The sequence below is a fragment of the Trachinotus anak genome, unplaced genomic scaffold, assembly GCF_046630095.1.
Source record: "Trachinotus anak isolate AG129_WGS33_773 ecotype Australia unplaced genomic scaffold, CSIRO_AGI_Tana_v1 ptg000028l, whole genome shotgun sequence".
Classification (NCBI taxonomy): Eukaryota; Metazoa; Chordata; class Actinopteri; order Carangiformes; family Carangidae; genus Trachinotus; species Trachinotus anak.
This window is the reverse complement of record NW_027273879.1, coordinates 12,694,748-12,721,890: the sequence shown is the minus strand read 5'-3', so window position 1 is coordinate 12,721,890 and position 27,143 is coordinate 12,694,748. Positions and strand designations below refer to the sequence as shown.

General features: G+C 39.9%; 1 protein-coding gene across 3 annotated transcripts; it reads left to right on the top strand.

The window, feature by feature from the left end:
• atp2a2b (ATPase sarcoplasmic/endoplasmic reticulum Ca2+ transporting 2b) lies at positions 1–27,143 on the top strand. 3 transcript variants are annotated; one of them, XR_011686320.1, is made up of 24 exons: positions 1–655; positions 993–1,010; positions 1,136–1,218; positions 3,616–3,720; positions 6,956–7,094; positions 14,125–14,205; positions 15,077–15,162; positions 15,668–15,823; positions 16,007–16,148; positions 16,417–16,583; positions 19,490–19,578; positions 19,766–19,868; positions 19,987–20,118; positions 20,282–20,401; positions 20,731–20,949; positions 21,059–21,182; positions 21,335–21,546; positions 21,694–21,914; positions 22,001–22,203; positions 22,663–22,748; positions 22,863–22,996; positions 23,296–23,413; positions 23,617–25,733; positions 26,113–27,143. XR_011686320.1 is itself a non-coding variant. In XM_071466240.1 (24 exons), the coding sequence occupies exons 1-24, from the start codon at positions 538–540 to the stop codon at positions 26,124–26,126; spliced, it is 2,991 nt and encodes a 996-aa protein (XP_071322341.1). In that variant the 5' UTR covers positions 1–537; the 3' UTR covers positions 26,127–27,143. The 3 variants fall into 3 exon arrangements, 2 of the variants coding, with proteins under 2 accessions (XP_071322341.1, XP_071322340.1); XM_071466240.1 differs by having other exon boundaries at positions 23,617–23,737; XM_071466239.1 differs by having other exon boundaries at positions 23,617–27,143.

The following is a 27,143-nucleotide window of genomic DNA, read 5'->3' as shown; positions in this document are numbered from 1 at the left end:
ACTGCAGCGGACAAACGCGATTGGTGCCGAAGAGGACGCTGGTGATTCCGCAATACACAGGCAGAGCGGGCGAAGAGAGCCGAGCCGTAACTCAGCCACATGTTTAAACCATCTATTTGGACAGATTCGGTCGGGAATCCGCAGTTTTAAAAGAAGAGGGAGGTATTAAGACAGCCAAGACCGCGATGGTGATATGATTTATTTGTTGAAGGTCTCGCAGGAAAGCTAGCGGAGCACAGCCGGCGAATTCAAAGGAGCCCAACAGTTAGCTAGCTTTAGCCTGTTAGCTGCCGTTAGCTCAGGAGCCGCTAATCCGTCCACTCTCGCAATACACCTGCACTCCGCGCTGTCCTGTGCTATATCCAACAAGCCGATAACAGTCAACACCGCGGGCTCCTGCTCGAATATTTTCAATTATTTTTGTCTTAAAACACGGAGTGACACCAAAAAAAAAAAACAAAAAACGAGAGAACCGCGACAGGTTGAGATTGGGAGCAGCAGGGCGAAACAAGCGGTGTCCTCAAGTGGCCGTTCACCATGGACAACGCACACACAAAGACGGTTGAAGAAGTTTACAGCTTTTTCAACGTGAATGAAAGCACAGGTCTGAGTTCAGAGCAAGTGAAGAAACAGCGGGAACGATATGGACCAAACGGTGAGGAGATGGTTAACGTCAGTTTGTTGAAAAACAAGTAGCTGTGTTACCCCCGGTGTCATGTAGCCTATGAATGGGCCACGGCTCCAGATTCATAACGGGCGACATGCCGAGCAAGAAAAGAGAGGCTGTTGACGTCATGATCAGTATGTTGAAATGCTTGGGAGCATCACTTTTGTGACTCAGTTCTCAACACTCAAGCCTCCATTACATTATGTGTCTGTGCTATTGAGCTTCAACCCTGTTGCAGAAACGTGATATTGTTTTATATCAAGTAATAACCTCAAGTGCTTGTCCATTTCTCTTTTGGTTGTGGTGTGGATGGGATGATCTGCAGAACTGCCAGCTGAGGAGGGTAAGTGGATAATTAATATACATACTAGGATTCATCTCTTTATGTATTGATCTCTCCTTAATATTTTTGTATTAAATGGAAACATCGGCATCATTTTTTGCTAGAATGAATCTCTTGTCTTCTAGGTAAATCCCTTTGGGAACTGGTGGTCGAACAATTTGAAGACTTGCTTGTGAGGATCCTTTTACTCGCTGCCTGCATATCCTTTGTAAGTATTACACGTTTGTGTAAGAGTGGCTTTTTCAGTGTTCATCCAACTGATCTGTAAGAGATAGAGCTACTTATGGTCAGACAAATTGTTAAGTGCTGTGTTTCCTTTACTTCATTATCAAGATCGTTAGTAGTGAAAGTCTTTGAGCAAGTTGTGACATTTGTAGGGGGTGTATTCAACACTCAAGATAAATTGAGTATAGATGGTATGTAAGTATTTTCCTAGTGCTAGAGTTTGCTAGGGTAGTGAGAGCTTAAGTCACTCTGAGATAAATAGAACTACCTGCTTAATTTCCTTCAGTGTGGTGTTTTACTGTTAAACCTGGCCCTCTGCCATTTGAACATTGTCTATCTTCATCTCCTCCACCTTTTTTTTTTTTTCACCCTTACAGTGATGAGTCCATTGTCCACACCTCTGTCAGACGCCAAAGTGTATATAGTCTTTTCCTGATTGATTTAGTGCATTTTGCAGCTTAGCAAGAATGCTGTTCAAAGTAGAGGAGAAAGGTGCCAAGAATCTGTCCGGTGACACAACCCAGATAAACTTTTTTTTTTATGATTCTGTCTTAATGCATTATATGTCAGTGCATACATGCTTTTGCTCTTGAAGCAAATCTTAAATCATTGTAGCTTCTTTGAGTGTGCTGTTTAGTAGAGATTATATTAAAATGTCAGTAGTAGAGAATTCCACAGTTAAAAGGAAATGCTGACATGTTGTTACTCTGGAAACAAATTATTGTGTCACCTTAACATGTTCAATGTTAATGTGGGATGTGGTTGGAATGAGCAGCATGTTGAGTTTTTATAACTCTCTGATGACTGAATTTCCTGGCGTTAATTTGCTACAACACTCTAGAGATGACTAAAACTCTTATTAAAACTCTCAACATTACTTTCATGCTCAGTTTTCATGTTGTTATTGTGAATAGAACATCAAAGTTCCATAAATGAACAGGCATAATTTGAGATGTTTATTTTCTTGTCACCAATGAATGGCAAGTAGTTTATGTGTGACACAGTGTCAGGTTCTGCTTTTACTCTCAAGGCATGGCGATGACAACCAGCTATGGTTGCAAAGCTTATAAATCAGATCAGTGGTTGTAGTAAGCAGCATGCTCTCAATTACACAAGCACATGCAGACACTTTTACATTTATTTCAAAGTGATAACGTCACCTACAAAGTTGTATACTTACATTTATTTAGACGTTATATTCAGTTGCTGAGGAAATGTTGGGTGCAACATAAATTATTTACTTCAATAGACACATAAAATTGAATTTTACATTTGATTGGCCATTCTTAAATAGGCTGTTGGAGTAGAAGATGGGGGGGCCATTGGGATTTTGCTTGACACAGTTCACTCCTGGCACAGATTCCAAAAGAGGAGAAAGTTGTTACTACACCATCCGTCTTTCTGACATGACTTTCTAACATAATGAGCTTGGTTTCTGCAAAACTGCCAGAGGCTGGCTTGATATTTATTATTATTGTTAGATATTCAAAATCATTACACCAGACACATGAAAGCGAGATTCTGGCACATCTAGCAAGGTGTGTGGTAAAACCACTGGAAGGAAATAGATGTAACTTTCTTACCAAAACAAGACCTGATAATCACAACTGCCCAGCAAGTGACTGGCCATGGTTCACGAAAATATAATAGAAATGTACCTGTAAATTGTCTAGCTTCACTGCAAGAATATCAATTCGATCTGTTACATTCTGGCACGCTTCACTATGTTGTGTTTACATTGCATTCTCCGTACTGCAGAGTACAGTCAATGTTGATCATGATTTGACATGGAATCCTACAGAAGTGATTTACTTATTTTGAGCTCTTATGTAATATTTTTGTACAAAAAAGTAGTTTGATATAGTGTCAGACAAGGCTGCAAACAAACTACACTCGGAGAACCAGTGGTCCAACACCACTTAATATACAAGTACAAAATAGCTTTGACCTTTCTACCTCCTGTTTGTTCCATTCATGTCGATGATGTAATGTGGATGGCCACACTGATATTATCTGTTACATATTGTGGTGATTTTGAAAATCCTTTGTATTCTTATTCAGAAGCAGAAATGTCATATTCCATGGAAATTGGGCTCTGTGATTCAATTTTCAAAGCCTGTAAAGTTTTACTTTATTTAAGAGAACAGTGTTTTATCATGCAATAAAAATTATGTGACCTCACCAAAAACTTATCTTCTGTAAACACTTCTTGGCTCCCAACAAGTGAGAGTATTCATTTCTTGGTTTTTTTTTTTTTGGAGATGCAGCCAGTGTTAACCTAGGTTAGGACTTCAATACTCCCTGTATCTCACATTTCAGTGTTAATTCTTATCTGTAATATATGTCCTTGTTAATTTCTTTTTCTATGTTTTGTTTTTAGGTGCTGGCCTGGTTTGAAGAGGGAGAAGAAACCGTGACAGCCTTCGTGGAGCCTTTTGTTATCCTACTTATTCTCATAGCAAACGCCATTGTAGGAGTCTGGCAGGTAAACATGTAAATATAAATACATCTCTGCATTTTTCTTCCAGTTTGACAGTTGTCACCCAGTGTGTGTTGGGAATATACAAACTGTATAGAATGGGGATTTTTACTGAAAGGGGAAACTAATGCCATGGATAGAAAAGTGGCCTAGTGACCTTTTTTTTTTTTTTAATCATGAAAGACAAATCTGAAATATAACATTTCTCATCCAAGACAAGGATACAGCCCACATCCTTTTGGACCCTCTGGGTAAAGATACAGTCACACTGGAAACCTGGCCTGCTGCACTTCCCCCTCACTTTATATATTCAGCTCCTCATTCATTAGCATACCTTAGCCTTAGCCATACCATAGCCTTTGCCCTTTGACTGAGCACAACAACATTTGGTCTGCAAGATTGAAACAGAAAAAAATGCAATTGTTGTAAATGCAGCATGAGGATGTATTGCTATGCCTCTGTGTTCTTATGTGCCTGCTGAACCCTGTCTTTCCCCTAGGATTTACAGCGTCAGTTCCTTTTAGAGGCAGTATTGATTTGTCAACATACACCTTAATTATAGGCGGGAAGTGAAGGCAGCAACAGTCGTGGATGGACGCATTCATCTGGACACACAAACTAATTATCCTTTTTTTTTTTTAGACTGGCACAAATTCAAAATGGCCCAGAAAACAGTGTGTTACAGAGTTAGTTATGATAGATAGGTGCACAGACTTCTCTCACCTGCCTCGTGGAGGAACATCTAGATGAATGCACCCAAATACCGCTCATGGTAGAATTGATTGACTGTATACTTAGGATGTCACTCCAAGGAATCAGCATGTCAGGCTGTCTTGGAATCAACATGGCCCCCTGCACCATTTCCATACTGTAATATTTGGAACAGAACAGGGGATGTGGATTCTGAGATGATGCCATGGCATTTTGACTTGGTGTAAGAGAATGCAGAGTTAAGTGTTATTAAAAGTTTTTGCAATAAAAAATTTGTTTCTAAAGGGTCCTACATGTGTTAGACCCTCTAAACATATGTCAAATTAAAAAATGTAATTATGAGATATCTCTAAAAAAGCCATATATCAATTATCTGATACCTTGCTTGTATTATTTGATGTAACCCTTATCTTAAACAGACCACCATTGAAATTTACAAAAGACATCCCCTGTCAGACATGATGTTTCACTGGTTTCTTGCTTATTTCACACACATACTAACATGCTTTTACAAAAGATCTTGCATTTCCTTACATATTTCTAAATATCTAGGGGCACCCCTGTATTGTAACTTGTGGTTAATATCTGCAGATTAGTTTATTTCTCCCATGGGGTCAGAGTTAAAAGACCAAAGGCTGTAGGTCTTGTTTAAGTCTATTTGGCCCATGATTGTAAATCACACTTTCTACTGGTCAGAAAACCTGCGAAGACTTGCTAACATCAGGCTTTTGTCAGCAATAGAAAGGGGTCTGCATTCACGCCCAGCATTGATGTAAACTCTGTTGAACACACTAATCTTTGGCCCTTTTCCGTGCTGTGACATTTTTCAGAACACAAACACTGTAAACAGACCTGTCACCTGCCCAGCATGTTGCTGTTACACCAGAAACACAGCGGCTATAGTGTGTTTGGGGGTGAAAGAGTGAGCCGCAGCCCTGAAATAAGTTTTAAAAATACCCACTTATATCTACTAATTTTGGTGTAAAAGGGTTATTGATATCCTTTATCAATGAAGACACCTGGTAGGTCAGCTTGGTCTCTGCTGGATTCTCTTGGAAATAAAATGCTTGTTCAAGGTCCTGCTGAGACTTGTTAATGGAGAGTTGTTAACTCGCTAGTTGTTCACCTTTGTTATCTACTGCTTTCTGTTGTCATAGGCATGTTTTGAAATGAGTGTTTTGAAATTAGGGGAGCCTTCCTGTTAATTAAAACCAATATAGTTTTGCATGCCCTCTCTAGCTTCCTTTAACCTTGTAAACCCTCACCTTTACTGACAGCAATTTAATGGCTTTGTGTCCCTGTTGCTATCCCCTACAAAAAAAACACGATGTCCTGGGGCGTGTGTGTTACCCTGTCATGCCATGTCTAGGTGAGTGCTGCCTGCCAGCCAGCCAGGCTGGGAGCTGCCACTAAACCTGTCCAATCTGAAAACAATCAGTCAGACAAGGAAAAGTCAGCACTAACGTAAAAGTGCAAGTGAGGAATCATTTAGGAAGGGCAAGAAGGGAACCTTTGGAACATTTGAAAACAGAGAAAGAAGGGCATTGTAGTCTTATGTCATGTGACTTTTACTTAAACTGATGCTTAAGATAAACAAAAGTCCCATATTAGTGTAAGTCCAAACTATATGTTTCACATCTGAAAAGAGAACCAAGGCAAAAGCTCTCTTACTTTTTTTCGGTTCTTAGCCTTTTGTAACACATCCCAGTGTTTACATAATTCTGCTCCACTGTCTAGAACCATGTCATGATGTGCACTTAGTTTATTTTTATTTGTGACTTTGCTTAAGTAAAGATTAGGCTAAGTTAACTCTCGTAAGTCTGTTTTGAATAACTGTGCTGTAGCTGTACCAACATATCTGAGAAGACACTTCTTTTCCATCTAAGGGTGGGTGATCTTCCCAAAAAATCTTTTTCTGAATTGTGATCTTTCTGAACAATTTAGAAATTTTCACCATTTAAAACACAATATTGCAATAAAGACACTGTACATCCCAAGTTGTCCACAGCTTTGAATACTACGATATACTCCTACTCGTATGTGAAAACATACTTGGCAATAAAACTGATTCTGATTCTGATTCTGATATCCTTAGTTGGATGCATGGGGTTGTACCAATCTGAGTGAAACGCTCAGCATATTCCTTCTGATGCTTCCTTTTAAGGTGGTTCATTAGATTTGTCATATTACCTCTGGATGTCTCAACAGTTACCTGACCAACTTTCCTGATAACTTTGCTTTTCGATGTACCTGACTGTGCATACAAACCACTGCAACACTGCTGATTTCAAGTCCTTTCTTTGGTGCCAGCTCCTCACCCACCGTGCTGCTAGCTCACATTGAATTGTTTTTCAATTTTTAGTTTTAGTTTTTCATGTGATAGACGTGATGTAATTTGGCCAATCAGCATAGCCATCCAATCGATCACAATAATAAATCATCTGATCACCCAGCCCTATAAATTACGTCCCTTTTTCGATAGTCTCTATGTGAATTAATCCTTTAACTTCATCCGTTTTCTACTGTTCAGGAGCGAAATGCAGAAAACGCCATTGAAGCACTAAAGGAGTATGAGCCAGAGATGGGGAAGGTGTACCGCCAGGATAGGAAGAGTGTCCAGAGAATCAAGGCCCGGGACATTGTGCCTGGGGACATCGTTGAGGTGGCAGGTAAGAAGAAAAATATTAGGCATGCACTCCTCAGATAGGACATTTTCTAATGCACAGACTGTTCTATCTTGCATGTAAGTTATCACACCAGGCGAAAATAAATCAACATCCAAGTCAATTGGAGAAGTCACATTTAAAAGTTTGTCAATATAAAGAAATGTAAGAGTTATTACAGATCATTTCTTTTTGCTTATTGAATTGACATGTAGATGCTATTGGTGACTGTAAGAGATGTACGCATAACATTTATCATCAATTCTGTAAACATCAAAAGTGTCATGACGTTCTCTTCACTAAGTCTAAACACACACACATACACACACACAGCTGATCTCTCATCCTGTTCAACTCCCATGACAATTGCAGAATAATGGTAGTACATAGTAAGTAAAGCAGTTATGCAATACAAGAGCAGAGGTCCAATCTGTTCCTGAACTTTTCTTGGCTAACCTCAATTTGGACTGGGCCACATATGTTTATGTCTTTTGCGTCACTGCTCCTCATTTCTCTTGGTTTCTGTGTTTTCTTACTGATCAGTCTTTCTCATTGGCCTCTTTCTGTCTTTGATCCTTCTAACATTTCTTTGGTTGCCTGTCATTCATTCTGTCTTTATGTTTTTGTTAATGATGTATCTTCCCATTTCCTTTCTCAAAAAGGTTAGTGGAGAATGGTCACAGAAAATTTGTATACTGTCTCCTGATAATTTTGTCTAAAGCTAAAAGAAAGATTTATGGATTTACCCACAAAGTTCAAGTGCTTTTCAGAGTCATGTCTGTGGCACAAACGGTATTAGTATAACTTGAGCAAGCTCAACACCCTTCATTGAGATCATAACCTCGTTTTAGCCTCCAACAAATAACAATAAATGCCATTCTAAAACAAGGACCTACTGTACTGGACCTACAATATTAGAGCTGGCAGATGAGAGCCAGTGCTCAACTTCAATTAGGCATTACAAAATACTGTACAGTGATTGTACAGTACAAAATGTAATTACTGTATCAAAAACCTATAGAAAGCCTTCCTAACATGAGCATGCAGCATGGTGTAACATCGCAGCAACTTTTTTTCCCAGTCAATATATTTTGGTTTCTTTTCTCACTCCAATAATATATCAAGAATCTAAACCAGGCTAGAAAAGAATTGGAAATGGAAATTAGAATCAATTAAATCTGATTATCAAGAACTGTACCCAACACTACCATCAGGTTCCTGACATCAGCCTTAGATGATGCTCAGCTTTTGATGATTCAGTTTTCCAGTTCTAGTGATGATGTGACCACTACATCCACCTCCTCTTGTTCCCCTCTGACAGGACTGTATCTCAGCATGGGCTGCTGTAACGTGTTAGGTGGACAGTATCTGAATCAAACAAACTGCTTTGTGTAACTTATCTACAGTTAGAGCATGTGATTTACTGTCTGTGGTAGCAAGCTGTTTGCATAAATATGGTCTTAAACCTGATAAATGGGCCTCTGCGGTCACATAAGTAATTAGGATGGAGTTGATTAACAGATTTAAGTTGCACAGTATGGTGGTGTCACAAACTGAAATGAGCAATGTCCACAGGAGCTGCCATAGTTTAATTTACTTAGCCAAAGAGCTGTGTGCGCATGTGTCTGTGTAAGCCGTGGCAGGGAAACCAACCATTTGACCATCAAGTTGCAGCATGAGGGCTGTTAAATGCCAGGCTATGAAGTGTCTTGTCAGACCAGGCATATGGTTTATATCCTTCTAGCACTTTTAGATCTGGAGCTCTGATAATTTTACTGTCACTACCTTAGATAGTCCATCAGAGCAATTGTTAAGTGGTTAGTAGAGGTCTGTGTGCTGAGTGTGTGAAATACACACAGTCCTATCTTTGGACACAGTGAAGGCTGTGCCCACTTCTCCTCTCTGCTATCTCAACTATCCAGAAGATATGCACTCTCTCATCTTTCAGGCTAACAAAGATTTTGTCTGTATTTGCTTACTGTACACTTTGTCACATTCCAGTGTTTTGGCTGTGTTTTGGTGCAGTGTGAAATGGGTATCAATGACCACAGTTTGTTTTTTCCGTCTTTGTTGGCAGTGTGTCAAGTCATTCTGTCTCCTTTTGTATCAGTAGCAGAGTTCTGAGCTGCCAGCTGGAGCAAGTGGTCATCTAGCAGTCGTCTTTCAGAGAAGATATTCTTAACTAAGATGTTTATATTGGACCCTTGGGTGCATTCAAATTCTCCTATATTTTAGAAAAATTTCATGTCCCATTGAGTTTGAATTTATAGACCAATTCACATATAAAAAAATGTACAGCAACGCCTAACATTGCTGTTGATAAATATTTTGTGGCAAGTGAGCACAGGACACAGCTGTTTTACTCTAGGCAGGTTTTAACTACATGCTAGACTTGGACAAATCGCATTCATTCTCAGGTCAAATGACTGCAGTAATCACAGACTCCAGCTGTGATTGGCAGTGATGGAATTGTGACACCCAGGTGGACATGCAAGTTTTTGCCCTGTTTCTGGCACGATTCTGTAATGCGTGTTGAGGTTCTGGAAGTTGGTACGTAAATAGCCAGGAGCAACTGTTAAAATAGATAATAAAAAGTAACTGCTGTAACAAAGTCACTGGTCTCCGTGCTGCTTTCTAATGGCCAATAACTGTGTTTTCTGGCGTGTTCATGACGTTGAATGTGGCACGCCAGGAAAATGGCAATGGGAAAGGAGTCAATTGCCTTTATTTTAGCAGGTTTTCATATGTTTAAAAAACACAAGTTTGGTGTAAAAAGGGTATTGGTGTGAAACCACACATAAAATCCAGGGTTTGACTAGATAGCTGCAGCTAATAGCTAATTATACACTTTGAGCTAACCAGGAGGTGTTCTCCTTGGGTTTGAACACAAAAACTTAACATGTTGATCTTCTCATAAACCGTCATTTATTCCAGTTTGTTTGCACTTGCTTGTTTGATTGAAGGCACTATCAGACAATAAAGAATGACACCAGAGCAGGGTTTCCTGTAGCTCGTTGTAGAGGAACTGGGATACTTCTACTGAATAAGGGACTACCTTTTTAACACCACAAGAAATACGTTTTTATTGGTAGCATTTAACACATCATTCTGTGAGTAGGAAAAACATTTTGCATAATATGGGATTTAAAAGGATCTAAATAGAATTCACCCACTCTCCATATTTTTGTTACTTAATGTACATCTTACACCACCATGAAATCTTCTGAACTGCCATTTTTAACCTCACCTTCCATCTTGTGCTCATAATTTCAGCATTTATTTGAATGCAAACATTTCTGAACGTTGAATGTTAGAAAGGGTTGCTCTGTTGAACTGGCTATACTGGAACTTGATAGGTTGTATAACAGTCAGGTATCATGAGGTTAATATTCATGTCCTTGTCACTTTTTTGACACATCAGTTTTAGAGTGAAGGTTCTTAGCGTTCCTGCCTTGTGTCGCCCACAACATTATGACTCATTGTCCCTTGGTTGAGCCATTCGTAGACTGTCTCTTGACTATTGTGAGGTTTCATTAAAAACCCTATGTGATTCTACTGGTTTAATGGACTGCTAGCACTCCACTGAGGCAACGGTGACAATTCTTTGCTTCTTTGCTCTCTTTTGGCTTGCTTTTGTTTCAGCTTGCAGTGCCTTATTGGACAAGAGGTTCTTAGTTACCAAAGTGATGGCCTTGACCCTTGTGGCAACAACATCCTGTGTACAAAGAATAAAAGTGCATCCTGTCTTTCTCACTTGCTTTCTCCCCCTCTGATTCACTCTTGCTGGTTGTATTTAACTCAGATGGGTACTACATGTGAGACTGATCAACTCAGTTCTTTCTGGCTTGTGGTTTATCTTGTGGTTTTGTCCTGCCCTGGGGCACGGTGGAGGACAGCAAGGCGGGATGTAACATTTAGAAAGGGTACAGATTAAATCTTATACATAATTTGTGCTCCAGATAGCCACGTGGCCAGATTTCCTCTCTTATGTTTAAGAGTGTAGGATGATCTGTCTATTGTCAACACCCATGCTGTTTGTCTTTGTCTGTCATCTGCTCCCTGTCTATTCAACTTTTCTGTGCCTCTCACATGTTCAAGGTATTGCTCCATTATTGAAAAACACATAGGAATTACATTGCATGCACAGTGTCATGTATTTTTGTGCATGCTTAAGTTTGGTATTGTCATTTTTTTTTTCCCATTCATAAGGAGTGGGAGAGTGGTGTAGGACCTTATGAAAGGTCCCAGAAGGCTGCAAGTGTACGTGCTAGCACATTAGGGAGCCTCACTCACTGGAAGAGAAAATATACAACCCCCTTAGGACCTCTAAAATTTCACTGGACCTCCCATGATGAATATTTAGGCATTGTATTAGACTATATGTGCTATAACTCAAATCCAAATTTAAAAGTGTCTTGTTCCATGTTATGATGTTGAGTTGTCCCTAGACTTTGTTAAATGGGATGGTTGTCTTCTGCAATTCACATTTCCTGAGATTCATTCCAAGAGTTGAGACTACATCAGCAGCTACATCAGGGTAGGCTTTTAGACCATGGTCAGGATGAGGAGGGAAAAGTGGGGATACAGACCCTGGCATGGACACAGGGTATGAAGACAACTTTACTAACTGATGGAGTGTTATCACTCAAGTGTATGCAGCCTGACATTTGTCCCTCACCCAAGGGAACAGATAACACAGATAAAATCCTTTATTCACATGGGAGAAGGAAAGGTCCCTATCCTGGAGGCTGTCCACTCTTTCCCAGAAAAATAAGAGCTAAAAGCGGCATGTTCTGTAAGATGAAAGGAAAGATAACGTCACTCTAAGTTGAAACAGCTGCAAATGCCTGGCCAATGCACCAAAATAATTGCAAAATAACTGTATTCATTTATTTTCCTAGAATGATTTTTTAGCAACATTAATAAACTAAATAAAAATTCAAATGCATGAATAATTGCATATTATGCTTATCTAATTATTACTGACCAATTTGAGATTTGCAGGTTGTAACGTAATAGGTTCGTTATTCCAAGGAAAGTGGGTTTAATTTTAATGGCCTCAATAATAAAAATGTCTTCTTGCTGCCAAGCTGTGCTCTGATTTTATTCACAGTATACAATGATGCGTAGTCAACAGAGGTATTTCACTATTACTTCAAGCTATGAGGCTTTCTAACAGAGGGACCATCCCATAGGGCTGTGAGTCTTTAATATTACCAGCGACCGCAGTTCCTCATCTCCTTTGTGTCCAATGCTTGTTCATCTCCTCTATCTCCTGTGTGTTAAAGGAGGATCTTATTTGAAGGCAGACAGGTGATGATGAAGTGGTTTTGACAGCCTTTATTCAACTGGAGGACCATATTTGGTTGTGCAGCTGGTACAGTCCAGAGGCATTATCACTCATTGTGAACTCAGCATTACTACATGTTACAGTGATAAGATACATTTTTCAATTATGGGTATAGTGTACAGCAAATATGAAACAATATGGTTTGTTTTATTGGTTACATGTTTCACATCAAGAATTTCCTTACTTCAATTTCATTTAAGGCTAAAAGCTGTCAAAAACTCATGAGAATGGTGGGAATGAATGAACAGTCCATACACAGGGACACGCCACACTGTTTCTATTTCAATTCATATGACGTGACGTGGGTTCTCCTTGCTTAAAAGAGAAGTTTTTATCATTCCCCCTCCCCCAAATCCAACAGCACATGTTTGCAACTGATCAAAATAGTTTTCCCATTTTTGGACGTGTGTTTTGCAGGACTCATCTGATCCCTCTTCCCATTCTCCTCTCTCCTTCTCCCCCTCTCCCCCGATCTCTTACTGTCTACTCAGAAGGGCACTGCAGAGGCCCACGAGTTGGTTTACATGTCACCACTCTCCACTGTCCACAGAGGGATCTCTTAAGAGCCTCTTGGTCATTGCTTTATATTGCTTTTACCTTCACCCTTTCAAGCTATGTGATGTTTTACTGTAAGCTGAAAGTAACATTTCATTTTGGTGCAACATTGGCATTTTCTATTGTGCTTTAGAATTTCATTAAAACATCAGCCACCAATTTTGGGTGTTATGGGTCCCCATAGCTGGCCCATAGTCTTACTGTAATACTAGGGTATTATACAGGGAACATAATCATTACAAGACTTAAATATACTTCAGATTCCTGTCCAAAAATACTTTCTCAAGTAATATTTTTTTTTGATTCTTCATCATGGATTTCATCTTAGAATAATACTATATTGTATGTTTGTATGTAATCCCATTCCATGTAAATGCCTTATAATGGAAAGAAAAATACCATTTGAAAGCAGATGTGCGTCTGAGTGCAGAATATGGTCCAACTTTTGAATACTTTTTTTCTTCAATCAAACTACCAAGCTATCAGCACTTGTTATCGGCCCACATCAGACCCAAACTGCATGTAAGACCTTACAAAGGAGCCAAAGGATACCCTTTTAAGCAAAGCTATTAAACGTGAGTGGCTTTCTGCAAAGGAAACACTTGTTTGGAATCTGGCCTGTATCTACATTTTACATTTGTTTTACTGGGGATTGCTAAAGCCGTGTGTTAGTGGAAAGAATGAGCAGTAATCTATTTGCGTCTTGTAAAAGAGATGAGTGGAACATTAATTTTTGAATGCATGACACACTCTCAGCCTCTCCCCACCAAATACTTGAGTTTGATTATTTTATTACTCCCAAGGGGCATGCGGTTGGATAACACAGATGTTGATTTTATTTCTAAGACTTAAGTGTCTATGTGTGGTGATTTGTTTGTTTACTGCTTTTATCTTAAACTATTTTCTCTTTTCATTAGCCAGAGCTCTAATTTAGAGGTGTTGTTTTACATGACACCACTCCGCTCTTTTATTGCTTTGCCAATTGCCAATTGTGTTTGTACACTTGACTTTGAAAGTTAATCTAATTACCCAAGGTATCTATTCACCTGTGGTATTGTGTAATTTACTCATGATTTTAAGTTGTGAAGAGGTACTGATGTGTCTCCTCTGATTTGCTATTTCTGTCCACAGTTGGTGATAAAGTGCCTGCAGACATCAGGCTGTCTTCTATCAAGTCAACCACACTGAGGGTAGACCAATCAATTCTTACAGGTAAAACTCTTTTCTAAATTTCTTACAGCCCTTTTGTCTGTGTGAGATTCTGTCAGTTCATCTCTCTCTCTCTCTCTCTCTCTCTCTCTCTCTCTCTCTCTCTCTCAGCCTTTATTTATAATTTTGCATTCTGTATGTTTACATAATACTGTCCTTGAAGTTTTTGTCTTATAGCTTACTTATATAGACTGCCTCTGCAACAGCGCTCCTCTTCTGATCAACCCAGATGCAGTAAAATAAGAATAAGCAATTTCTGCCTCCTTTTGATGCACTGCCTTCATTATACCCTGTAGTCATGGCTGCTCAGTCAATACCTAAACAAAAAGATGAGTGTATGATGTGGATGAAAGGAAAAGGAAAATAGATGATAGGAATCTGTGGATGGATATAATTGGGCAGTGAGGGAGATGGAAAATAGGGGGAGAACAGTGAATGGTGGATAATGCGCAAGAGGAGAGGTTTATGTGAATCAAGTCCTTAAATCTCTTGTCTTGCTCTGCTGCCTTAATTGGTAGCAAATTCCATGGGATATTTTAGTGTTTCAGCTATTTTTCTCCTCTCTTCCTTTCCCCATTCATGGCCATACAGCCTGTCAAATGCTCCCTGTCAGAACAGTGCAGACGTTGCACAGTTGATTACACGCACAAACACACACACACAGAGGGTGGAAACACACCATCAGATATGGGGTTTGAAAGGCAGTGGCAGTGCAGCGTTTGATAATTGTCAGGCTAGTTCAGTCAGCTGTAAAGCCTTTTCCACACATCTGCCCAAAGTGTCAGCCAAGCATCACAGCTACCAATTTGCTCTGCTGCAAAGGAACTCTCCCACTGCTTACCTCTCTTATATCTTTTGTTTCCTCTTTCTGCAGGAGAGTCTGTGTCTGTGATCAAACACACTGACCCGGTGCCTGACCCTCGTGCTGTCAACCAGGACAAGAAGAACATGCTCTTTTCTGTGAGGAACACATGAGACCGTTTTTGGCTGTTCAGTGTTATTTTCCACTTTGTTTTGTTTTTTTTTCTTTTTAAATCTTTCACCCTTTTCATCTTTTCTCTGAGCCTGACAACACCTATAAAGGGAACAATGTTTTGCTGTCATCATCCTCCTCCGAAACGTACAAAACAGTTCATGTCTGGACAGATAGAGTCCTCAGCAGTTTGGTCTTAATTTGTTAAAAGGATTTACATTATGTGCACCTTCTACTTCTCTACAAAAGAAATTGTCCAATCTGCTTCCAGGCAAAAAATGGAATACATTGCCATAGCTGCTTCCACTGTTTCTACAATTCATTTAGGAGAATGATGCTTTAACTCTTGCTGCATGTTGATTCTTGCTGCATGTTGAATCCCCTGTGTGTGTGTCTTTGTGACACATCTCAGAAAAGTTGTTTAACTAGTTTACCCAGAAGCTTAATGTTTGACATGTTCTCTACTGTCTGCTTTTCACTACTCCTCCACAGGGCACCAACATTGCAGCTGGTAAGGCTGTTGGTGTGGTGGTGGCCACAGCTGGCAACACTGAGATTGGCAAAATCCGAGATGAGATGGCATCAACAGAGCAGGAGCGCACACCACTGCAGCAAAAGCTGGATGAATTCGGACAGCAACTATCGAAGGTTATTAGTGAAGTTGCATTATTGTTGTATTTTTTTATGCCTATTTGTTCTTTAAAATATAATTTAAAAACACCCTCAGCTAGCTCCGTTTTCTCAGAATAAATAATTTTGATTTTAATTGTGATTAACTGATTGCTATTTATATGATTTTTTTATATTTAAACTAATGTTGTATGATTCAAGGTTATTTCACTGATCTGTATTGCTGTGTGGATCATCAATATTGGACATTTCAATGACCCTGTCCATGGAGGCTCCTGGATTCGAGGTGCTGTTTACTACTTCAAGATTGCTGTGGCTCTGGCAGTTGCTGCTATCCCTGAGGGTAAGCTGGAGAGCTGCATAAATGTAGATATGTCCTTGACATGCTATTTGTGCTAAGAGCCTCCAATATTGTGCTGCTATTCAGACTGTTGGAACAGTTGGTGGGAAAATCCTGTAATCTGGGCTATTTTTCAATATTTCATGCTACAGAGACGGATGTGTAAATTAATATAAATGGATGTCTCCATTTTTTTCAGCAACCATTTATCTTTCTCATGTATGTCTTAATCCTCCACTTTTCCTCTGTTTATGTTGCTGTTCCTCTCCAGGTCTGCCTGCTGTCATCACTACTTGCCTGGCATTAGGAACACGCCGCATGGCCAAGAAGAACGCTATTGTCCGCAGTTTGCCCTCTGTGGAGACCCTTGGCTGTACATCTGTCATCTGCTCTGACAAGACCGGCACACTGACCACCAATCAGATGTCTGTGTGCAGGGTAAGAGAACAGTCAGTGGTGGCTCATTTTGTGAACTTCATATATTAATTCATGATTCTGATTTATTTATACACAAAAACTGCAATCTAGATACGGAAATTGCATGTTTGATTAAAATGGTTTTTGAAGGAGCGAGCCTATGATCCCTGCTAACCTTTAGAATCATAGTCTGCGAGGTAACCAATCAGAAATCTGTGTTTAGAATACAATGCTAAAAAAGAATTCAATGTTTCAACAAATTAAGGTAAAATACGAATTTCCATGAAAATGAGACAGAAAATTCTAAGGTATAATGTTGAAGAACATTTCAACGTGAAAGACGATCCTCACTTGACTGATGTTTGAACAACAAACATGTCAGCCAGGCCTGTTTCTGCCTTCTCAAGTGAATTGTTCCTGGCTTTTGAGTTTCAAAATGAAATATTTATCTTATTTAAGTTTAGTTTTTATTTTAAGTATATGGTTTTCTATGCATTCAATTTAACCTTGAATCTGAAATCCTCTATCTACCCTCTTATTTCCCATATTTATCTTACAGGTGATTTTGCGACCAAAAACAGTCATTTAAAATCGGCTCACTAACCTTGAACAGTCAGCTCAGTTCAGCTGAAGTGAAGTTCACATTGTAAGCTTATCTAACAACATTTACACTGGTTTCATAGTAACCAGTGTAAATGTTAGCCTACAGCTTGTACAGTCAAGATAATTCATAGTAGTTTTGTATTTCAGCTCGACTAGCATACCAACTAGATAACACTATATTAACATTACAATAGTCACATGTCATTAAAGAAACGATCAGTTATCAGACCAAAATAACCAACCATTCATGCTTGATCCTGAGTTTTTGTAAAAGTTTTGTAAATAGCGCATCATTACATTTCATGCTGCCTTAGGTCTGTTTGTGTAAGCAAAAGATTTCAGACCATTTGACCACAATGCTAGCTGATCCACACAAAAATACCAGCTAAAATTATTATTATTATTATTATTAAACTAAGTGATCTACCACTTAATGCTGAGTTTCCTCACATTTTTTGGGTGGTGAACTGTGTTCTGTTTGTAGGTCCCAAAAATTCAAATGAACCCAGCAAGTTGTTATGCCCACAAAATGTTGGCACCATGTGTCACTGAGGCAGCGTGTGGCTTGTCTACATCCTCCTCAAGAAAACGGTACAATTAGCGGACGAGGTCTGCAGTGCACACAGAATCGTCGTTTCAAAGTGGAAGAAAAATGAAAGGACTAAAGTACTAAAATAAATAGAACATGGAAAAAGCAAAGACTGGCCACTTTCCTTGCATCTTTTCAAGTGTAAACTTTCAGTGAGCATGAAAGTAATGCTGACAGCCTTTTGCTGACTGTAGGGATTTAGTGAGCAGTGAGGACTGCTTGCATTGAATAGCTAATAACGGATAAGGAAAGATTTAGTTGTACACAGGCAGAGATTAAATAAGATTTAAAAGTACATGCTGTGTGTATATATTTACTTTCTCATCCCATATAAGCATAAATAACTTCAGGCTATATGAACTATTATCTCTTTACTGACTATGTTAGACTTTTAAAGTGTATATATCCCATCCCCTTGAGTGTTGCTTCTCAGCTTCTTTGTCCCATTATCCTCTCTTAAATTTATGTTCACTTTTATCCTCGCTCCTGCTCTGTTCCACCATCTTCCTCATTACTATTCCTCGGCCTTTTATCTTGCTGTTCTTTAGTTTCCCTCCTCCTTTCTTCCTTCCACACTCCACTCTCCTCCCCTTCTTGTTCAGGCAGCATGCTGATCAGTATGCAGTAGTTAGTCACTTGCAGCAGAACCAGCAGTAGAGTTGCATAACTGACCTTGTGTTGAATCTCTCTCTCTCTCTCTCTCTCTCTCTCTCTCTCTCTCTCTCTCTCTCTCTCTCTCTCACTCTCTCACTCTCTCACTCTCTCTCACTCTCTCACTCTCTCTCACACTCTCTCACTCTCTCTCTCTCTCTCTCTCTCTCTCTCTCTCTCTCTCTCTCTCTCTCTCTCTCTCTCTCTCTCTCTCTCTCTCTCTCTCTCTCTCTCTCTCTCTCTCTCTCTCTCTCTCTCTCTGTGGCTACATTTTGGAAACCAACAGGACACTATTATTGGCTATTTGACAGTCACTGATAGAGAAACCATGTGCTTGATGCTCCTTAAACATCCAAGCCAGGGAAGTTTCAATTTCTGACTGCTTCTGTTTTGGGTAGGACCACCACTGACATCACTGCATTTTGTTGTCTTGCTGGTGCCTGAGGGGAGTACAGCCATAATGCCTCATCATTTTATTTAGATAATTCTATTTTCATCCCTTGAGCATCTCTGTCCTGACTCTTTATTTTGGGCAGATGCAGTGCTTTTGATATAAGAATGTATTACGTATGAGTGACAGCCCTTGGCAGCTGTGATAATAGCTCTAATGTCATCAAACCACAAAACCTCCATTGGGTTTTTTCCTCACACCTTTGTTCCTTTATAATGGATTTGTAAAGTCCCTGAATAAACCAGAGACCATAACTGGTTTCCTTACCCAAAGGTTCGGATATTCATGGTCAAACTATTTCCGCCTCAGAGTGATTCACTTTTAAGTATTTCTGTGTATTCATTAAGAACTCTGTGTCTGTCATACTGTAACATGACATTTATGGACCTTCCCCACCAGAGTGCTCAGTGTCTGCTTTAGCTCAGCATTTCATTGTTATACCCTGTTCTATGTTCAAGTTGACTCATGATGTGAAGGTTTTTTTTTCTTGTGGATGGTGGTCTGCTGCCACCTGCTGAATGCAATGACTCTCAGCCTCTCAGCTTTTTCCTCTCCATTTTATCAGGAGGCATTTACCAACACAGTCAGTGTGTAGTATGAGTGTTAAGTACTATATTTTGTTTGTGTTTCTAGATGTTTATCATTGACCGAGCGGAGGGTGAGCACTGTTCCTTAAAGGAATTCACTGTCACAGGCTCCACATATGCCCCAGATGGAGAAGTGTGAGTATTCAATGTCTTCAGCCTGTGTGCTTTAAAAGGAAAATAATGTATCTATTACAAATTTAGTTAATCTCATACTACTCTGAAGGGAATATTCTAAAATGAGGCGAGTATTTGTTTTTAATGTACACCACTCTGCACAGTTGGCTCACTAGTTGCTTCTTTTCTACATCCGTGTTTTGTTTAGGTTCCATGATGGAAAACCAGTCAAATGTTCCCAGTATGATGCCTTGGTGGAGCTGGCCTCTATCTGTGCTCTCTGTAATGATTCCTCACTGGACTATAACGAGGTTGGTAATGACTTGTTTTTCAATGTTACCTGGCACATAATCCTTAGCAACACCTTACATGTATTTGTGTAACACTTTCTGCTGAAGATTGATCATTTCTCTGTGTGTGTCTGTCCAGACCAAAGGTGTGTATGAGAAGGTGGGTGAGGCCACAGAGACGGCGCTCACATGCCTGGTGGAGAAGATGAACGCGTTTGATACAGATGTTAAAGGCCTGTCCAAGATTGAACGAGCTAACGCCTGTAATTCTGTATGTATTTCTTTAAAGTCATTTCCTTGTTATGCAAACAGGCTTTTTAATATACTTACTTCAAATAAGACAAAGTAAACTAAATATAGAAACACAAATCTTTCACTTCTTTTGTCAATTTGAAGGGAGTGCTTATTGCAGTTGTGTTGTATTGGTTCTTTAGGTCATCAAGCAGCTGATGAAGAAAGAGTTTACCTTGGAGTTTTCCAGAGACCGGAAGTCCATGTCTGTGTACTGCACTCCTAATAAAGCCCGCTCCTCTGTTGGCAAGATGTTTGTAAAGGTAAGAAATTGACATATTGAGACTTGCTCTTGAATTGTCGGAAGTTGTGACATAAAAACAAAAACATGACATAACTGGTGTTACTACATATTGTTGCCCTGCTCTTTTTGTGGATTTTATCCATACTATTAAAATAAACAGTTTTCACTATGTTGATAGTACTAGAATAATTATGTTAGAGTGAGTCTTCCTCATCACAAGATGTTGGACATTTTGAATATTGTTACAAAACATTCAACAAGGTTTTGCTTGTTAAAAAGTTCCTCTTACACACTGTTATGTCCTTTCCTTTCATTTGGCCTCATTCTCTTGTCTTTGCTTGCTTATAGGGAGCGCCTGAGGGAGTGATTGACAGGTGCACACATATCCGTGTAGGTAATAACAAGGTGCCGTTGACCCCTGGCATCAAGGAAAAACTAATGTCTGTCATTAGAGAATATGGAACTGGCAGGGACACCCTGCGCTGTCTGGCTCTGGCCACCCGAGACAACCCCATGAGCAAAGATGAACTGGTGTTAGAGGACTCCACCCGCTTTATTGAATATGAGGTAATTTCTGGGACAGATTGATATGGCTAGATTCTGCTGAAGATTGTGTCACACTTAATCTGGTGTGATTTTTGTTAAACTGCAATTATTTTTAATTTTTATCATCCAGACTGATCTGACATTTGTCGGCTGTGTGGGCATGCTGGATCCTCCTAGGGCAGAGGTGGCAGCCTCCATTAGACTCTGCCGTCTTGCGGGCATCCGTGTAATTATGATCACTGGAGACAACAAGGGTATGTAGAGACAGTCACATCTGCTTTGTCTGGCACCTGTCATAGTTTCTACACAATGTTCATTCAAGAGTCCATGCCCACAAACACTGTAGTTCAGCTTGGATTCCAGGAAACCTTAACAAGTAAATGATGTACTCTCATCTATACTGTAGGGACGGCAGTGGCGATCTGCAGACGTATTGGTATTTTCGGTGAGGAGGATGACGTCTCCAGCATGGCTTTCACTGGCCGAGAGTTTGACGATCTGTCACCTGCTGCACAAAGAGAAGCTGTGGTCAAGGCCCGCTGCTTTGCTCGTGTTGAGCCTTCACATAAATCCAAGATTGTTGAGTACCTGCAGTCTTATGATGAGATTACAGCTATGGTAAGAAAATGCTTTTGAGACATTGATAATTCCCTCTAAACAAAATTCACATTTTCATGTATAGATAAACACAGTTATACAATGTAAAATGCTGAAAATCATAAGGTTATTTCTGATTTCCTGCCCTGGTTTTCACCCTCCCCTCAGACTGGTGATGGAGTAAATGACGCTCCTGCTCTAAAGAAGGCCGAGATTGGCATTGCCATGGGCTCAGGCACAGCTGTGGCCAAGACCGCCTCTGAGATGGTGCTGGCTGATGACAACTTTGCCACCATTGTAGCTGCAGTTGAGGAAGGCAGAGCCATTTATAACAACATGAAACAGTTCATCAGATACCTCATCTCCTCAAATGTGGGCGAAGTTGTCTGGTAAGGATGACTGGTTTATATAAACACACTCCATTCTGTGTATAACTCAGTCCGACTGACATGCATTTTGCTTCTTTTGTGTTTAGTATCTTCCTGACCGCGGCTCTGGGCTTCCCTGAAGCTCTCATCCCTGTTCAGCTTCTTTGGGTCAACCTGGTGACTGACGGTTTGCCTGCCACTGCTTTGGGCTTCAACCCACCAGACTTGGACATCATGAACAAACCACCACGCAATGCTCGCGAGCCCCTCATCTCTGGATGGCTTTTCTTCAGATACCTAGCCATTGGATGTAAGAGGGGGAATTTGTATCATTATTTTTGGAAGGACAGTGTGTGACAGAGTGTGTGTGCTGTATGTGACACTCTAGTTTTTGTCCATTTTTTTTACCATGTGGATTCAACAACAAGTGATTTGAGGGGGAGGGGGGATCATCAACTATGAAGTGGTATCTACTGAATAATACCTGCTGATGTTTTTCTGTTTCCTTCATTGTTCTTACACGAGCACTAGCAGAAAACTTTGGGAAGCATCAACTATCAGCTTGCAGTCATACAAGAACTGTGCAAACACTAGCAATTAGCTGAAATCTTCGGCCACATTAGCATGATGTGAATGTGCAGTTAATGTAGATGGTCACAAGAAACACTCGCATGTAATTACAGTTTGCTGTCTCTTCAGATTTAAGTATCCCTTCATCTGTGTCATTGTGTGCATGTGTGAATGACGTCTTTTTGGTTTGCGTCACCAGGTTATGTGGGTGCTGCCACTGTTGGTGCTGCTGCCTGGTGGTTTGTTGCTGCTGAGGATGGACCAAGGATTACCTTTTACCAGCTGGTATGAACTGCATCCAAACAACAATTCATCAGCAAAAACTTAAGCTCTGTGTTTTGTTTTGTTTTGTTTTTTCCAAAACAGTGATATGACTGAATCACTTTTCACATCTTATAGAGCCACTTCCTGCAGTGTGGTCCAGAGAATCCAGACTTCCATGATATGGACTGTAAGGTGTTTGAGTCCCCTTACCCTATGACCATGGCGCTGTCTGTGCTGGTCACCATTGAGATGTGCAATGCCCTAAACAGGTCAGTGTGAGCAAGGGGTCTTCCAGCCAATAAATCAGCAGGTCTAACATGTTCAGAAGAATTGGTGTTCAGTCAGCAGAAACAAAAACTTTGATTTCCAGATATGGCTCTGAGTGATAAGCTTGGACCTAAGTGATGTTTTGTTAGTATTACTTGCAGTTTGCAGTTTGTATTTCCACTTCCATGCACAAACCATGTGTTTCATGTGGGATAATAAACATACATTGCTGCATTTCTGAGTAATTGCTCTTGAGTGATTTTTTTAACAAACATGTGCATTTGTCCTTGTTGTCTCTCAGTGTGTCAGAAAACCAGTCCCTGCTGCGTATGCCTCCCTGGGAGAACGTGTGGCTGCTGGGAGCCATCTGCCTCTCCATGTCTCTTCACTTCCTTATCCTCTATGTGGAGCCTCTTCCAGTGAGAAATACTTCTTTTAGTTTGACACAGAATGTGGTATTGTGAAATGAGAACATGCAGAGTGAAAAGTGTTCTTATGATATAACAATTCTGTCAAATGTGAAGCTAAATTAGAGATTTAGTCTGATGTTTCTCAGAATTGGAAAAACACACCGTGCAGGCTGATCTAGGGTGTGACTTTTGTCTTGCATGCTTCTTTTCAGATCATCTTCCAGATCACCCCTCTGAATCTGACACAATGGCTGATGGTGCTCAAGATCTCGCTGCCTGTCATTCTACTGGACGAGTTTCTCAAGTTTGCTGCCAGGAACTACCTGGAGCCTGGTAAAGAACTGGAGAAGCCTGCCAGCTCCAAAGGCTGCTCCCTGTCTGCATGTATGGAGGGCATCTCCTGGCCCTTCGTGGCCATTTCCCTCCCCTTGGTCCTCTGGATCTACAGCTCCGACACTAACATGGCCGACATGTTCTGGTCCTGACTGACTTGAGCACAACCTCGACTTTTCCACCCCCCCCCCCCCCACCCGTCCCCCCACCCCACTGCCATCACTTCACTCTTTCCTCTCCCTCCTCCCTCTCTGCCTTCCTACATGTGCATAGCTAGTGTGTGTGCGCGTTTGTAAAGTTAGTGTGTGTGCTTGTGCGTGCCTACCGTGTGTGTACGAGAAGGACCAACTTTAACACATGAAACATAACAAATAATATAAAATGTTAACATTGAGAAGTCATCTGTTTTGAGTTGGGATAGGATTTGTGAATGGGTGAGGCTTTAACTGCGAGTGTTAGAAGATCATCACTCCTGTAGCTGTGGACATTGTTGCTGGTTTGAAAGAAAATATACTGTTGCCAGGTTTTTTTTTTGTTTGTTTGTTTTTTTTTTGTTAATGTCAATATTGCCTTTGAGGTTTATATTTTTAATGATTTTGGGAATATCTTTTGTCTCATGTCACTACAGTAACAGGAGATTGTTTCGCTTAAATTCCCTATTCATGAAAAGAAAATTTAAGATATCAGAAATTCATTGATCTGTACAGAGAATGAACACTATTTTATGCAAATCTTTTTTTTTTAATGGCTCTGTAAATTGTTTGACCAGCGTGGCTTAGACATACCGCCTTGATTTATTTTCTAATGTTTACCATTGTGTCTTCAGTATAAACTCAGAACTCTTTCAGAGATGACCACCTCCATGTGGCAGACGAGGATGGGGAAAGGTTTGGGAGTGAATGTTTGAATGCTCCGCTTAAACAAAAGAGGAAAAAAAACCCTGAAAAACAAGCCGCATGTCCTGTGACCAAGCATGAACTGTATGTGGTTTCTCATTTCTAATTTAATTGTGTATACCCGCCCCCCTCCCACCCTCCATTGTTAGAGTATAAATTAACTTCATGGATGTTTTTTTTTTTTTTTTTTTTTTACTATCATGATTTGAAAATAAGCCAGTTTTTCTGCACTGGGCAGAGCACAGCTACCTCAATATGATAAAAGAATTGTTTTTGCTCATCTCTAGATGCTTTTCCTCAATGGTCTTGCTAAAGCGTAACATCTGAGGTGTGCCCCTATTTGCTTGTGCAGAAAACCAAGAACACAAACTTCCTTCACTCTAACACTTTTAAGGATTTATATTGTTTGTATTGATTGACATTCATTAACTTTATTTGTTTTGGAGACAGAACTGGTTGGGGATGCTGTATGTTAATTACCATCTCCATGGCGTTTGATTCAAAGGACAGGAATATTAAAATCTTAAGGAAAAAATACTAATGCAAATACTCCAACTTGAACTTTGCAAATAAGAACCCAAAATGTTGTTTTTTTACTTCAAGGAAAAATACACTCTTGAACCCTTTGAATCAAAGTGTTTTCTGTCTTTATTTAATACGATTGAGGCCAATGGTTATCAACATTCATATCCAGTGTTTTTGTATGTGCATTATGATACTTGAATACAGATCATTTCAGACATATGAATGCTTCAGTTTTCTTGGCACAACATGACGGGAAGGAGATATTCATAACACAGTGGAACAGATCTTGTGTGTATTTGACTTACAGGCTTTAATATTTAGAAGTCTTAGTTTGTGCTGGGCGTACCATACTTTGTGGCAGTGTATACGTGTTGGATCAGAGCCCATACAGTCAACTGCACTAATCCTAAGCATCCTTTCATATGGAAATTTCCAAGTGTGAGAAAAACCCCTGTCTAAAGCATGTGTTTCTTAGGGGTAGAAGCCTGGGTTTGTTCGCACTGTGTGTTTGTGTTCCACTTAACAACTGTGTGCTTTCTTCCTCAATGCCTTCCATTGGCTCCCCTGTCACTAGAGTGAGTATCCATTTGTCTTTATACATACTTCACTAAATAGCACCTCCCCAAAGTAGAAGCTAATAGAACAAGGAGACAGTAGAAAAGGTTGCTGAAAGGAGTTTTAAATGTTAATCTTCCCCTTAGAGGTATGCAAAGGCGTGATTATGAATTGCCAATCATGAGAGAAAACCATAGAAACTCTGCCTTTATGTTGACCACATGCCACCATTGTGAATGTCACTGTGTGCTCTTCTTTTCACCACCCTGACACTTGCTTATATTCACAAAACCAGTACCTACTCTTGAGAAAATGGCAGAAAATGTACGGGTTAAAAAGGAAAATTAGTTGTGTTTTTATTTGTGTTTTGTACTAATATAGTTTTTCTCTTCCTTTTAGGTTGGCTCTCATAAAAAGCTTCATAAAACTTAAGAGTGGGCTCAGAGGCTGGAGTTATCCTACCAATCCAGCATGTGTGCTCACTCTAACTTCACACACCTCAGATACCATGATGACCAGCAGAGTGTGTACCTTTGCACCGCCAAAAAAAAAAGAAAAAAAAAAAAAGACATTTTCACAGTAATAAGACCAAATACATAAGGGTGTATACTATATAAAGTGGTTGGGCTGGAAACATAGGTCTTTGGCCCCATGCACCACAACACATGAACACACTTATACCTCTGTGTGCAGATGCTATATCAATATGACACTATTCCAGTTTTGTGTGCAGGGAAGTTCTCTACACCCTTGACGTCCCGTCTTGCATGAAGAATTTGTTTCCAACTTTCATGGTAGCTTAGAGAACCTTTAAAACCACTGGGTTGAATGGTCTTAGCTGTACATCAGTGTACAAAAATCATGCATGCGTTTCAGCTGTATGTAGGCTTTGCAATTTGTATTTATAGATTCTAATGTATAATACTCCAATGACATATTAAGATGGTTTTAAGATGGATATATCGTAGATATTGGGAAATCACTGTTTTTATTGTAACGGTTTGGGTAATTTGCACAATATTAGACAATGAGAAGTGACTCATGCTGAACCTGACTGTGCTCTACTTGAGTTTGATTTTTAATTCCCCCCCTTGTTAACTGCTGTAGGCCGATCACTGAACCATTTACATTCTGATGAATCAGTCCTTTTGAAATAAGGACTACAGACTGGTAATCCTGCAATACAACAGTGTTCTCCTGTTTTCTTATAGCCTCTGCATTATTATTATTATTATTATCATGTATCCTTATCAACTGCTGTAAAACTGTGATCTAATGTGAGGGGGCCTGTGCAGCCCCCTCAGCAACTCCTGGTCGAAGAACAATATTAACCATGTGTAAAAAGACGATCATTATTGAAGATTAATAATGATTGTAGATGCATTACTGAGGTTGTGGTTTCAGGTAAATAAAATAATATAGTATTTGAA